General features: G+C 35.2%; 3 protein-coding genes and 1 non-coding gene across 7 annotated transcripts; 2 read left to right on the top strand and 2 right to left on the bottom strand.

Moving 5' to 3' along the window:
• Positions 1-647: 647 nt before the first annotated feature.
• On the top strand, positions 648-835 carry K10C3.8. Its single transcript, NR_050444.1, has one exon. It is a non-coding gene; the product is annotated as an Unclassified non-coding RNA K10C3.8 (non-coding RNA).
• Positions 836-1,655: 820 nt separating this feature from the next.
• Positions 1,656-3,449, top strand: ensa-1 (mRNA stability protein). Its single transcript, NM_060208.8, has 4 exons — positions 1,656-1,893; positions 2,035-2,262; positions 2,314-2,403; positions 2,770-3,449. The coding sequence occupies exons 1-4, from the start codon at positions 1,726-1,728 to the stop codon at positions 2,806-2,808; spliced, it is 525 nt and encodes a 174-aa protein (NP_492609.1). The 5' UTR covers positions 1,656-1,725; the 3' UTR covers positions 2,809-3,449.
• Positions 3,365-6,041, bottom strand: zig-1 (Zwei Ig domain protein zig-1). Its single transcript, NM_060207.6, has 7 exons — positions 5,873-6,041; positions 5,712-5,826; positions 4,857-4,925; positions 4,704-4,789; positions 4,424-4,508; positions 4,212-4,373; positions 3,365-3,698 (listed from the first exon to the last, which is right to left on the bottom strand). Exons 1-7 carry the CDS (start codon positions 6,038-6,040, stop codon positions 3,586-3,588), a joined length of 798 nt encoding a protein of 265 aa, NP_492608.2. The 5' UTR covers position 6,041; the 3' UTR covers positions 3,365-3,585.
• A 2,596-nt stretch (positions 6,042-8,637) lies between these two features.
• nhr-62 lies at positions 8,638-13,849 on the bottom strand (the record flags this gene model as incomplete). 4 transcript variants are annotated; one of them, NM_001373584.2, is made up of 6 exons in its annotated part: positions 8,638-8,856; positions 8,953-9,149; positions 9,213-10,004; positions 10,699-10,757; positions 12,324-12,450; positions 13,592-13,847. In NM_001373584.2, the coding sequence occupies 6 exons, from the start codon at positions 13,836-13,838 to the stop codon at positions 8,740-8,742; spliced, it is 1,539 nt and encodes a 512-aa protein (NP_001360798.1). The 4 variants fall into 4 exon arrangements, with proteins under 4 accessions (NP_001360798.1, NP_492607.1, NP_001129799.1 ...); NM_060206.8 differs by having other exon boundaries at positions 8,644-8,856; positions 8,953-9,158; positions 13,592-13,849; NM_001136327.4 differs by lacking the exons at positions 10,699-10,757; positions 12,324-12,450; positions 13,592-13,847 and having other exon boundaries at positions 8,740-8,856; positions 8,953-9,158; positions 9,213-9,951.
• Between the last annotated feature and the right edge of the window lie 264 nt (positions 13,850-14,113).

Genomic DNA, 14,113 nt, shown 5'->3' with positions numbered 1-14,113 from the left:
GTTAATTTTGAAAATCCTACGCATTTCGCTTTGTTTTTCTTCTGAATTCTCATGTTTCTCAAGTTTTCGCCAATTAAAATTTCAACTTTTTATTTATATATTAAAAATGTATTCAATTTTTGTTCGCAGAAAATTATTGCTGTAGGAAAACTACTTTACAAACTCTTATCTAGGCGTTCAAACATTTATTTTTCAAAAAATGTTGTTTATATTCCGCTTATCACATAACTATTTCATATTGATTGATAACCGTCCTGTCGTCACTGATTCTTCCTTTCTCCCACGTGCTCGAACCGAAGAACTCTTGAGACATTGAGTGCAAATAGCGCTTTTCTCTTTCTCTCTCTTCTCAGTCGATATCCTATTTATTTATCAGTGGGACGGACTGAAGACTATCCCAATTATTATCTATTTAATATTATCTGTTCCATTCATCTTATTTTTAATAGAACCGTTTTAGTTTTCGTCAAAATTCATTTTATTGACTATGAGTCATTCCATTCCACATTTTGTTTTTCTCGTATGTCATTCCTTTTATTTCAAGGCTTGTGATCTTAATGGAATAATACTGAACATCGTCCATATAATCCCCTGCTAATACGTGACAATTGACCCACAAAAACTCAATAGCAATCCTCGTCCCGTCTCTGCTCCAAGCTCATTTGCTTTTTTCTGCTCATTATCGAACCGGGGCAGGCGCCGTCGCACGCATACATGTCCATGCTGCTCGTGCAATGCGCCTCGTCTTTTCTGGCTTTCTCGCCCCGAGCAACAACATTTCGCTTCGTCTTATTCTATAGAAAAAGTGTGACTGCTTGCCACTTTGTGGATTTATCCATAGCATCTTCCACTCTTCATTCCCATTGACGTATATAATATATCTACCGGATTAGGTGCTATGGAAACGGCGGTGATCCTCGACATAGCCCTCATCGCTCTTCTTCTTTTCGCCCATTTCAACACAATAATATCTCATGACACACATGTCAGTCTCATTTATTTTTAGGAAACTTGTCTTGTCTATACAACCAGCCTTATCACTTAAGTGTGCATTCACTCTTAACTGATCACTCAACCGAACTGTACGATGTTTTTCTTTTTTCTTATTGATTTTATCTCACACTTCCATTCGTCCCATGTTGTTTTCAAGTAATATGAGAAAAATGCAGCTTGGAATTATTAATAGGTTTTTTTCCTCCTTTTTTCTCTCTCCCTTCCCCTATTGCTAGTGTTGTTTGGTTGTCACATGATGATGATGATGCCATAATAGCAAAATCTAGAGCGTCGAGAGTAGATAGTAATGCACATCAAATCTTTCCGTCTCAATTGAAAATTAATTCAAAACCCGTTAGAGAGAAACCGAGGAACACAAATTTAATGGTTTTTTTTCAGAATTTTCTTTCTGTAAAATGTCCAATCGACATGTCTATGACACAGTATTATTTTTGTTTTCAACATTTCCACTCTCGGACAACCTTCTCTCGTCTTCTATACATCTATGATCGACAGTATTAATTCACAATTCATTTTCATTGTAGTTATCTTTACATAATTTTTTTTCTCATTTTTGAACTCTCGACGGTTCGAACAAATTGAGTACATCGTTTTTATGTTTTGAATATCAATTTTTAAAATATATATTAAAATATTTACAGAACTCGGGTAGATCAACTAGACACTCTGTTGCCCTTTTCGACAGTTCTTCCCGAAACTCAAAAAATCAAAATGCGAGGAGAAGCCGGAGAGTTGGCCGTCAGCAGTGGTGAAATCGCGACCGGAGCCTTGTCACCAGAGAAACAGCAAGAGCAAGAGCTTATGGGCAAATTGGCGGCAACTGGTAAACTTCCTGCTCGACCGGCCAGTTCATTTTTGCAGAAGAAGTTGCAACAGAGGGTAGGTATTGTGCTCGGACGGTTATTGAGTCATAGTTTTTTTGTTGCTGCAGAGCATCAATAGTATGATTAAGACTGTAGCATTTTTAGAAGACAATTAGTCATATTTAAAAACAACAGAATGAAATCGATTATTTTCCAGAAATTTTTCGACTCTGGAGATTATGCAATGGACAAGTCGAAAGCTGGAACAGGATTGGGATCCAAACCGCATCCACTGGCCGGAGGACCTCCACCAGCAGCTCCCCCAGTTGTCGCGCAGAGAAGTCCTGCACCAGCAGCAACCACTCCGTCTCCATCTGCTTCTCCGATCTCACAGCAGACAAATCGGCCAAGTTCTGATAGAAATAGTGATGATGACAATCTGCAGGTGATTTTTCAATGATCGCTGCTGATCAGCACAAACGTTTTCTTTTTTCAGATTCCGCGTCCCGACACAGTTCCACAGCGAAAAGCTTCGATTATCAACCCAAGTGTGCACTGCAAACTGAGCCCAGCGCCGCATGTTCAGGTGAGAAAATTGGATATCAACAAAGCAAATATTGCGAGGATTCACGCATTTTTTTGCACTTTTTTGGGTGGTGGTGTTGCCTGATCTGACAGTCAAATAGAGACGCAGAACGCGTCCAATTAGGCTCTTTGGCGCGTTTTGTTAGGCGTAATCAGTGGTAGGCGAGAGGGAGAGAACTAAACTGGCGAAAAACAGAAAAAAAACCTTTGGTTTGAGCTATCTGACAGTCTGGTTTGTGTGCTTATTGGCAGAAAGGGCATTTGAAGCGCAAACAATAAAATGGGAAAGCTGATAATTGAGACACGTTTTCCTTTGAACGATGTTGCGAAAAGGGGATTTAAATTTTCCAAAAATGTTTATTTTCAGCATCACGATGCGGCTTCTCCAAACGCAACAAGCGAATAAGTCGATTTTCAAAGGAAGCTTCTTATGTATACACATCTTCTTCTGAAAATTGTTCATCTCTCGTTTCATCCTCAACATATTGTGCACAGTATTTTATCAATCACTTTGGAGTTTGGAATTCAAATGTAATCCCTTCCAATTTTCCCTCCTAATTTTTCAGTTTTATCCTATTATTTTATACTTTTTATCCGTTTTACCCTTTTCCCGCGAAAATCGCAAACCAATCCAATCATAATCATCATCATGAAAAGGCTGTTTCTTGCTATTTCTTTCTCTCTCATAAGTCACATTGAAAGCACATTTTCCATTCTCTCAACACCTTCCCAACCTATTTCTGTTCCCTTTTCTATCAGTTGCTGTCAGCTATCGTTTCCAAACAGGTATTCAATATACACAACCACTGTTCTGTCGATCCGCACAACAATTCTCTCTAAGTTTTACATCAATTGTTCTTTAAAAACTCTGAAAATGATGTTCTGTAGTTAGCCTCTTTTCAAACACTTTCCCGATTTCTCTTCTTTTTTCTGGTCTGTCCCATTCTCAATTTCCTCCTAAAACCTTTTTTGGAACTTTATTGTATTTAACGAAACATTGAACAAAAAAAACATGCAGAGGCAAATAAGGCGTTTGAGGTATCAAATATGAAATTTAAAAGAATAGAGCAATACTATAGGTATAATTTGTTAGGAAGGCTGTACTTACACCGTAAAGTTGAGTTTAAAAAAGTATTCAAAAAGATGTTTCAGGCCTAGAAAATAAGGATTCCAATTACAGATTTTAGGCTTTGGATGTGGATTTCTTGTTTCTCCATTCACAGAAAACAATGATTACGACCAGCAAAAAGATGGTTATCAAGATAACAGCAAGTGGGTACACCCATTGGAATTCACCTGAAAATTGAAATAAAAACGATCAGAAATCGGAGAAATTGGAAAATACATCAAGATGTAGAAACCTATTTGGAATTCAAACTGTTTTCAAATTCGGCGTGTACCCCTCTCGGACAAAAAAATGGGTTTTTAAATGTTTGACAATGTTTCGTATTTTTAATAATTTTACATTATTTCTTCTTTTATTTAATTGCAGTGAAGACGATTAAAAATCTATGAATTAATCAAACATCCCATCAATAAAATGTTTTTAAAAAGCAACAATTCTCAGTTTTCTGAAAAAATCAATTCGAAACCTAGTAATTCTGTTCTGTTGCTCAGAAAAATCCCAGGAAAATACAAAATATCAAAACATTAATTATTTTATAGTCCAAGAGGAGTACACGGGAAATTAAACCCATTTGCGCGCGAATTTGAAAATAGATATGTAGACGAAGGTGCGGATTTTCGGCTCTTCGAACTTTCTAAGAGGCTTTTTTGAAATTTTTTTCAGAAAAGAATATGTAAACTCACTTCTAACATCAACCATTTTATCAACGACCAATAACATTTTACTTGTTTTTCCATTTACAGTATACTCATTTACAGCTTCACATGAATATGTTCCAGCATCTGTGTAATTAGCATTTGTAACAATTACAGTACTTCCTTCCATTGAAACTGATTGACTGAGAGCTGAAATTTCATCAGGTGAGAAACAAAAAAAAGATTTGAATATGATTTACCAAGTGGGGCAGAATCTTTTGTCCATTTGACAACTGGTTTCGGGTATCCTGTTACTGGACAAGTCAATGTCACTGATTCTCCTTTCTGGAAAAAAGTTTTTGAAATGATTACTGTAATTGTTTTGTATTTTTAGAAAATATTTATTTTGTATTACTTTAAAACGATTTTTTTAATTCAAAAGAACCCAAATTTTTTGAGGTTTATTAAAGGTAGCTTCAGGAGCAAAATCTTTTTTCACGCTTCACCAAAAAGTGGGAAAACCACAAAAAATGTGCATACCTCAACAGTAGTTCCAGTGCTTTCCAAATGGAATTCATGTCCTTCGTGCTCAGTAAAATGTTCGTGAGAATGTACAACAGGTCTTGCTGCAATTTCATTATTTTCATGTTTTTTTTTCCTTGGGGTCACCTGCCCCATCATTCCCTCACTCACAATAAATGAAGACTTTATGGCTGATCTTTCCGTGTGGTGTGTCCAACTCACATTTGTACTCGCCGGCATCTGCAAAACAACAAAATGAAATAGTATTGGAGATGTAGAGACGTAGACACACATGTGTTGTTAGCAACAATTCCATTGTTACCTAGATCCAGATGTTCCGATTGAACATATTTTGGTGATTTTGATACAGAGTTGGAATAAAGCTACCAAAAAACGTTTGATGCTTACAAAGTCAAGCTTTAGAGTTTCCAAAATGATCAGAGTTCCTCAAATATTACGAGAAAAAAGGAAAATCCCAACATGAAAAATTGGTTTTTTTTATATTTTTGGTTGATCTCTCTGGTTAAATTTCCTTCAAAATGAGAACTGCAAGACCAATCAGCGTTTTGCTCCGCCCTCTTCTGAACTACACTTCATCTGATTGGTTCAAAAGTGGGCAGAGTTAGTCGCTGATTGGTCTTGCAGTTTTGATATGATTTTAGAGGAGAAAATTATACTTTTCTGGAGAATCTTATTTCCTGAAACTGTTTTCACTAAACTCGATTTAAAAAAATTTCAGATTTCAATTGGCAACATTTGAGATGTTCCCAGTTTCACAAAACATGTTAAAATTGAAATTAGACTTGAAAAAGACTTTTCCATAACGATTTTTCCATCATTTATTAAATAAAAGTAGGCTTTTAACAAAAAATTCTAAATTGACTTTTTAAAGTTCAAAGTGTTCCTATACAGCTACACTTTCTATAGGGACCTATTTAAAACATTATCCTTCTAATGGAATAGGTTTTATTTATAAAATTGAGCTCAAACAAATTTTTTTGTAAGCCTTAAAAAATGCCAACAAACCTTTCACTGATGGTGATCCAAAGGTGTATGTCGCATTTTTCTTGGTTGGATTCAACGCAGCTTCGAGCTTTTCATTATCTGAAGATCGAATGAAATGTGCAGTTTTTATGACAACCTGAAACAACACTGTAAAAGTTAATTTATCATAAAGTGATAAAAACCTGTGGATTGTCTGGAGCACACCAAATTGTGATTGGATCAGTTGCATGAAGTGGATGATTTTCCGAAGAACGAGCAGCAACCAAGACCAATGCAGATTTGGATCCTCTTCCACCGAGAGCTGTGACAGTGCTCACCACGAAAAATGTGATTAGTAGTAGGTTTTTCATACTAAAAATATACTTTTAGAAAACTAATGAGAAAAACATAAATTGAGGAGAAATTGAAGAGAATTTTCTGATGCTTTAGAATTCCAAATTGAACAAAGAAACGAAAGTGCACTTTTTGAATTTCAAAATCAGATTTAAAGAGCAAATACGACATGCAGTAACAATACAATTAAAACAAAGATTATTCATAGAAATTTATGATATACTAGACTAGTTTTGGAGTTATACTCACTTGAAAACTTTAATAAACTCGATTTAGTGTTAAAATTGTAAAATGCAATTAAACTGGAATAAAATTGAAATGGTAATTTTTTGATTTTATGGTAGTCGCTATATTCAACTATAAAATGCGCAATTTTCAATTGATTCGTATAGTCAGTTGTTTTTGTTTGTTTATCAGAAAAATTGTTCACTATAATTTTTTATTCCACAGTTTTGTAGTTGATTATTTTTTTCAAATTTGTAAAATGAATTGAGCATGAGCTATATTGTGTTAAAGTGGAGTAAATGTGTGAACTCTCAACTAATGAAATACGGTATTCCCTAGTAAGAATTAATAAACATAAGTTCCCATGCTTGACCAATTGGTAAAATCATGAATAAGAATGCTCATGAAGCTACTAGATTCTATCCATAAAAGAAATGAATAAGGATCTCGAAGAATAAGCAGTAACCGATGAATAGGGGGTTCTTCTATCTAATGCTCTCTTATTTCCTCTTTTTCATTCTTTTCAATTCAATTCAAATTAGGAAGATAGATAGGTAGTGAGTGTGCAATGGAATAGAAATTGGAAGAGAGAGGATATCGAGAGGATATCGAGAGAAAAACGAAGAAGAAGAACCTTCTTCTTTCGTATTCCCAGGCCCGTTGCCGCGGGGCGAAAATTGGTGGAAAATGTGAGAGTAAAAAAGAGAGTGTGGAGAGTGAGAGAGACGCAGAAATGAGAGAAGATCTCTTGAAGAGAGCAAAAGGAGCAGAAGAAGAAGAAGAGCAAGGAAAAGACGCGCTTGACTTCTGGGAGCTATTAGAGATGAGAGTTTAAGAGTAAAGAACGAGAGGAAAAGAGAGAGGAAGAGACTAAAGTGGTTCATCTCCCAAGAGACCTTCCAATTGTCGGATTATTCCTGTTGGAGACATTTTGATTTTTGACTCTTTCATGTGACAGTTCAAAATTTGAAAATGCCTTCTGATCAATGTTGGGATAATTGCCATCTTTTTTCGAACTAGTTGCACTCGATCCTAAAAATATCATTGTAGCTGTCAGATTATCCCTGGTCTTCCAAGAAAATAAATGTTTCATTTGAAAGAACATGCAAAGCTTTGATTAGAATATCATCAAATGTAAGCGGGAAAACTCAACTAATACCCTCTGAAATGTAGATCTGAAACCCGTAGAATTTTTCAACATCAGTTTTCTGTGGTCTTATGATAAGTTTAGAGATGATAGGAAGCTTTTTGGAATTTTGGTATTCTCGGGAAAATTTTTTAAAAAACAACATAAATCGTATAAATAATTTTCAATAACTTTTCAGACCGATATTTCAGACGGAAGGAGTTGAATTAGACCGTTCAATTTTTGAGATATATAAGTCTAGAAGACTATCCTATATATAAAAAACATGAAAAGAACGAAATTGGATTGAAATCGTCACAAAAGGCACCATTCAAACCTGCAGTAAATTGAAATCTGTTCATGAATAACCTCTCTTGAGAGAACCTTTTGCTCATTCACAATTCGACCTCTTTCTTTAACATCTCCATTTCTTGAATACTATTTCTGCTTGTCACATCACTTATGCAAACCAGAAAGAGCAACATGTCACATTGAAAAGTCCCAGGAAAAAACTCGACAAATTGGGGTAAGAAAAGGCAAAAAAAGAGTCAAAACGGAATGCTAAAAGCATTTCTTCTCAGAGCCTTGGATAAAGTAAAGGAAAAAGAGAAAAAAAAAGAGAAAGCTGTAGTGGTCCAACCCTGTTAGTTTCCGGTTAAAGTAATGGAAAGGAAATGGATAGAAAGTGGACGAGAAAATGAATGTCATGACAACCTTGTTTTTATTTTTCATTCTTTCAAATGGTTATACATATGTATTTATTCCTTGTTGTTCATCACTTGAAAGTGAATACAAACAACAACAGGAGCACAAAAATGATAATATCAGCTAATTTAAGATTGGTTTCTTCCAGTTCGAAACAATACAATTCTAGATGATTAGGTTCACACTGTTCGTGGATTGAAACGTCCGCAATGTGTGCATTACGAACTGTCGTTTTCGTGATGCGTCCATACTGAGACAGTTTGCGTCCGTCGCAAATTAACTGTGTGAAAGGTTTCGGGAATATTCGTAAATGATAAAGTTTTGAAAAATCATGGAATGTTCAACAATTTCATTGAAAGAAAAATTCAATAAAGTTCGATGTAAGTCTGGAAGGTTCCCAAAGTCTTTGAATATTTCTGATGTTTAGCTAACTTAAGTTATAGACCATTTTTCAAAAAAAAAACCCAGTTTCACCCATAAAACTAATGAAATAAAGTATTTTTCATATGTTCTTATTGTTTTGTCGTTTATTTTTTTCATACAATCCAAGAAACAAACTGGAATATAAAACTTTATAAGCGTCATAATAATTATTCAAAAATAATTATATTAAGAGAATTAAAAACCCGTCGCCGTCTTCGACTTTTGAAATCCGAAAGTTCAAGGTGTCTCATAAGAATTTTGAATAAACTGAACTTCATGGCAAAGATATTCACTTGGCACAACGTGTAGGACCTCCATCAATTGAATGTTGTCAGAAGTGAGATACACGAGATTCTGGAAATATTATGACTCAGAACTTTGTGGACAATCTGGTTCTGCTAAACTTTGCAATGTCAAGCACATTGAAGCATTAATTCTTGAAACCCTTACCGTAGTCGCCGAGAGAAGAATCATCATTTTGGCAATTCGAACTGCTGCTTGACTTTCACTACTATTTTGTGTATCATCTCCATTTTCCATCGCCTCTCCATATTCTTTTGAGTTCACATGATGATGAAGCATGCGAACGAATCGGTTTCCAACCATTCGAACATGTTCTTTTCCAGCTGGTGTCAAATCAGCAAGTTCTGTAATCTCTGAAATAGAAAATTCAAATATTTCTAATCTACCAAGCATCATGCTCCACTTACCATCACTGAAAATGATAACTGCCAACATTAGAACAATTTCAGTTTCATCAAGATTCAATTCTTTAATTGGAATACTCAATGAGTCATACATTCGTCCACTTGATCCTTTAACATCAGGAATACATTGAGCTTCTGGTTGTTTTGGGAAATATGCTCCATTCGAGTAACATACTCCCTCACATCCTGCTTGTACAGTCCAATTTGCACACATCCACCAGTGAAATGTCCCGTATCGATTTTTGGCAAGAACAATTTGATCTTCAATTGACATTTGATTGTACTCAGGAAGAGCTCTTAACCAATCAGAGAAAAGTACAAAATTCCTTTTCCATTCATCCATTACATCTTTTACAGTTGCAACCCGTCTTCCAGTAATATCCAAAGGAGTTCTTGGACCAATCATTTCAGGATTATAGAATGCATTCATAAATGCGATTTTCGTTGTTTCAGTCTCCATTTTCATATCAAAATTTTCCCGTTTTGTCACTGGATCTACATAAGAACAAACTGCTCTATGCATTTCAACTATCTGCTCAGAAAGTTTTGCCATTTCCAGCTCCATACTTGGCAAAGGCGCGGAGTTGTTTGACGATGGTTTTTGTTCATCTACATCTGTTTGAATTTCAACAGAACATGTATCCGGAGACGACAAGTCTTTATAATCGTCCTCTTCAATTTGATTTGGCGATCCATTTTGTTCTCGTTCGACTCGTTCCGACTGGACAGCTCGTGGATTCATTCCGGCTACAAAGCATTGTTTCAGGCGACAGGCTCGACAAACGTTTCGATGTTCTGGAACATTGGGTTATTTTAAAGAAAACTGGGAATATTCGATAAATCGATATCAAACATTTGAAAATATTTTCAAATCGTATTTTCCAATATTTTGCTCTATGCTTCGGTATTTAAAACATTAGATTATTATACCGAAACGGACAGTCTTTGCAAATCATGCCCATGAACTGTATCTTTGTAGCCTAATAAAGGATAAGAAAAAAAAATAGTCACGGAGAGGATTGAATTTCCAATCATCCGATGATTAACTTTAATTCTCGAACATTCACACTTGTGAAACGACGAGGCACAGAATCGATCGTACTCTTTAAAGGTGCACTCGCTTTTTACACATCTAGAAGTTTCTGGTAGTGACGAGACCAAGTACAGTACATAATTCGCTAAAATTTGCGGCGGGAAAAAAAAATTTCCACAACTTTTTGAACTACAAAAACTACATCTTTTTTGTTCAAACACTCGGTAAATAAGTTCAAAATTTTGTTGTGTAACTTCACGTAACAGCACACATGAAGTGATCACAATATTTTGTGTTCGTCATTATTTGGTTTAGAAACGATTGAGCTCAATTTTGAGTTTCTAAATGAGCCTGGTTTAATTTGAAAGAGAACCTTTTAAATAGGTCCTTCAAAAAAGTTAGCCGCAAGGAGAAGATTGAACTAATTTTCGAGTTATTCAAGTCAAAACTGCTCACCTTTTGCAATTGCACATCGTCCCTCAAATCTACACAAGTATTGCCGGTTGTGCCAAACACTGCAATTAAAATAATTTTATTTTTTCAAATGTTTTTTTCCAGTTATTCATTTTTCATATTGTTATTTGCAGTATCATTGACACAAAAGATCATATGATCATATGAAAATAGAAAAGGAATACACATTTCGGTCTTGAGGAAACTCACGTAGCGGCGCAAAAGAGAGAGAGGGGGAATGGACAGATAAGGATCTTGTACAAAACCTGGCTAGATATCAATACACACGATGATTTGATATGAGTGATCAAATTGAACTTTCCAATTTCGAACAATTAAGAAATCAAATATAAAGTCTGCAGGAGTATGAACTGTATTCAATGAACTACAGTACTACTTGAAAACTACAAAAATTAGGAAAACATTCTATGAACTATGATGTTCCATTGTTCAATTTTGAAGAATTGTTAGTGTAAACATTCAAAATCTATTGCAAAAGGAAAGCTACGTTGTATCCCAAACTTCAAAATAAACTATTTGAACTTATTGAAAGTTTCACTCACAACTAATTCCCGAAAAGTTCGAAAATGTTGAAAATGGCCAAAGTTATCTTTGAATTAATTCAACAATTTAGAAAAGAAAAGTACAAAGTACTAGTAAATGACTGATCTTCTGATGTTCTATACCTTGTACATCCGGAGCCCGGAAGCAGGTAGCTGAGTTCCAGTTTTTGCAAAAAGTCACATACAATTGACGTCAGTGATTTTTTTCATGGAACAACAATAATTGGAAACTCACAAAAATTACAGACTCTCTCAATGTGACATTATATTTCAAAGAACCATATTTTATCTCATATCAAATATAGTCTTAAACTAGAGTTTAGCGCACTTTTCCATGACAATGTGTGTAGGAATTGAGCCAGTTCTATTGAATTTTGTAAATTCTAGCGTTAACGACCTATAAAATGAATTTTTGATCTTGTACAAAATGGCACACGAACACACTTGTAAACTGTGGTTTGTAGTTTGTTTTGTGATGGGATATAGCATTACCATATCTGTATCCATACTGCAGGCACAAAACACTTTAGTGATAGCAAACAACAAAATTTAACAGTTTCAGTGGAAAGTTAGGCTTAGAAGTAGGCTTAGGCTTAGACTTCGGCTTAGACTTAAGCTCAGTTCTATTTCAAAAGGCTGTGGTCTTTGTCACATCTATTTCCAAACCTTGCAATCAGTTTAGAACCTACACGAAGATTATCTTTCTGTGCTCAGAAGAGTGTCTTATCCTTTTCTAACACTTTCATAATCCGCACATATCCAAAAACTCGGGAAATAAATTTAAAAAACTTTCTGTTCCGTTCCCTGTCACAATTATCCTATTCAGTGTTCAATTTGGCCAATTGTTTTGAATCAATGATCTCCTCATCAACCCATCATTTGATCGTTTAACCTTTTCCGCCACCTCATGAATATTTGTATATACAGAGAGACCCCCCTTCTATCCTCTACTGTCCATTGTTTCTTCTCTATACTCTCTTTAAAAGTCTTTCCCGCACCATGCGTGAGAAGGAGAATAAGGGAAAAGAAGTGCAAAAATCAAAGGATCAAGAGATCATGGTTTACCTTCTACGAAAGAATCCTTTGCATCCATTACATGCATTTACGCCATAGTGTTTTCCAAACGCTTGATCCCCGCAGACTACGCATACCAGGTTTATCGTCGAGTTCTTACGTCGACCTCTTCCATGTCCTGAAACAATTGATCTATTGAGCTTTTGACTATGAAAGGTGGGGTACTAGAGTCTTGTTGGCCTATAAAGGACACGATGCCCAAATGGCAATACGTCATGACAGTAACTACAAACTCCATCGGGAAGGCAAATTTTTTGTTTGACTAGATGATTTGGACATGATAATAACAAGCATGTTTCTGCTTGCAAAGGAGGTAGAACGTGTAAGATTAAAATTTTTGCAGAATTCTTCTTTCTGATTTTTGAACGAATTTATCTTAAATCCAGAAGGATAAGGACTATTTTATGTTTTCTTGTAGGTTTTGCAAAAAAATCCGTTCAAGAAAACAATCTTACAAAAACAAAACTATGTGGTTTGAACTATTTGTGTCTTTACACAGAAAAACTACAAGTGGTTATTGTTTGTGAAACATCAGTTTTTAGTAGTTTGAACTTCAGGAATTGAAGACTCGACTAATTGACTTCTAACATGATCTGATTGACATATATATATATATATAGTTACAGTAACGGCAAATATAACGTATGTTCAGAATACCGTATTTATTTTCATTTTAACATCTCTTTTTTTTTGACATCTCAATCAGCGTTTTGTCGAAAAATTAAAAAAAAATTTTAAAAATATTGTTCTACTTTAATATAGTTGAAAAATTTTCAAAAAATCAAAGACAACCGAGATATAAACTAATTGCCTTTTTGAAATTACCACAAGTTGGTCGATTTCTAGAAAAAATTATACTGTGCCTGAAAGCAGAGGGTACATTTTTTGAGCTTTCAGATTTAAAAATCCCCATCGACAATTTTTCGAACAGTTCCACAGGTTTGTTTCCTTGATCTTTCTGTGATATCATGATGTAAAGCACAATCTTTTTTTGATGTAGGAAAGCAAAACATGATTTGAAATTTCAAACAAAAAACCAATAAAAACTTTGCAGATAAAAATTGTTATTTTCTCACCAAGTTTGCTGCAAACATTTGAGTCCAAAGAACAAAAAATCAGAAACGTTGTTCAATAGAACCTTTAAAGAATTATTGAAAAATAAAAACTAATAAGAAGCATTAAAAATTCATAAGAATTCGCTGCAAAAAGTCCATAGAACGAAACAACTAAAATCACAAATCACAAGTCACACAGCTAACCTGTTGTCGTATGATGAGCAGATGATGTTGATGTGTGCATTGTTACAGGTAAAGCTTGATGTTGGTAATGATTGAATGTTGGAGTTGTTGGATTGAAGACACCCGGATAAGTGGCACCTAATGATTGTTGTGTGGTGGTACTGATGAATGTGACAGGACTTGGTGCGATTGCAGTGGTTCCCTGTCCGAAATGGACAGCGTGCCGTAGAATATCGTCAATGGCGCTTGGTGAGAGAGTTGAGAACATTGTAGATGAATCTGAGAGAATTAGAGTAGTCAAGATGAAGAGGCGGAGTTTAAAAAGGTAATCGAGAAGGTGGAGAAGATGGTGGGAGGAGGTGGAGACGGAAGCAATCGGAAGCAACTAAGAACGTGAGCAACATTTTGATCGGATATGAATGGGCGGCGTGTGATATGAGAACGGAAAATCATGATCGTCTGACCAGAGTTCTGTTTCGTAAGCTGCGTCTATCAACGAGATGCAAGAGGATTTTGTAGCCTTTTTGAAAACTATGCAAATAA

This window comes from Caenorhabditis elegans, chromosome I, assembly GCF_000002985.6.
Source record: "Caenorhabditis elegans chromosome I".
In the NCBI taxonomy this organism is placed as follows: Eukaryota; Metazoa; Nematoda; class Chromadorea; order Rhabditida; family Rhabditidae; genus Caenorhabditis; species Caenorhabditis elegans.
Note: the sequence above shows the minus strand (reverse complement) of the source record. Positions and strands in the feature narration are given on the sequence as shown.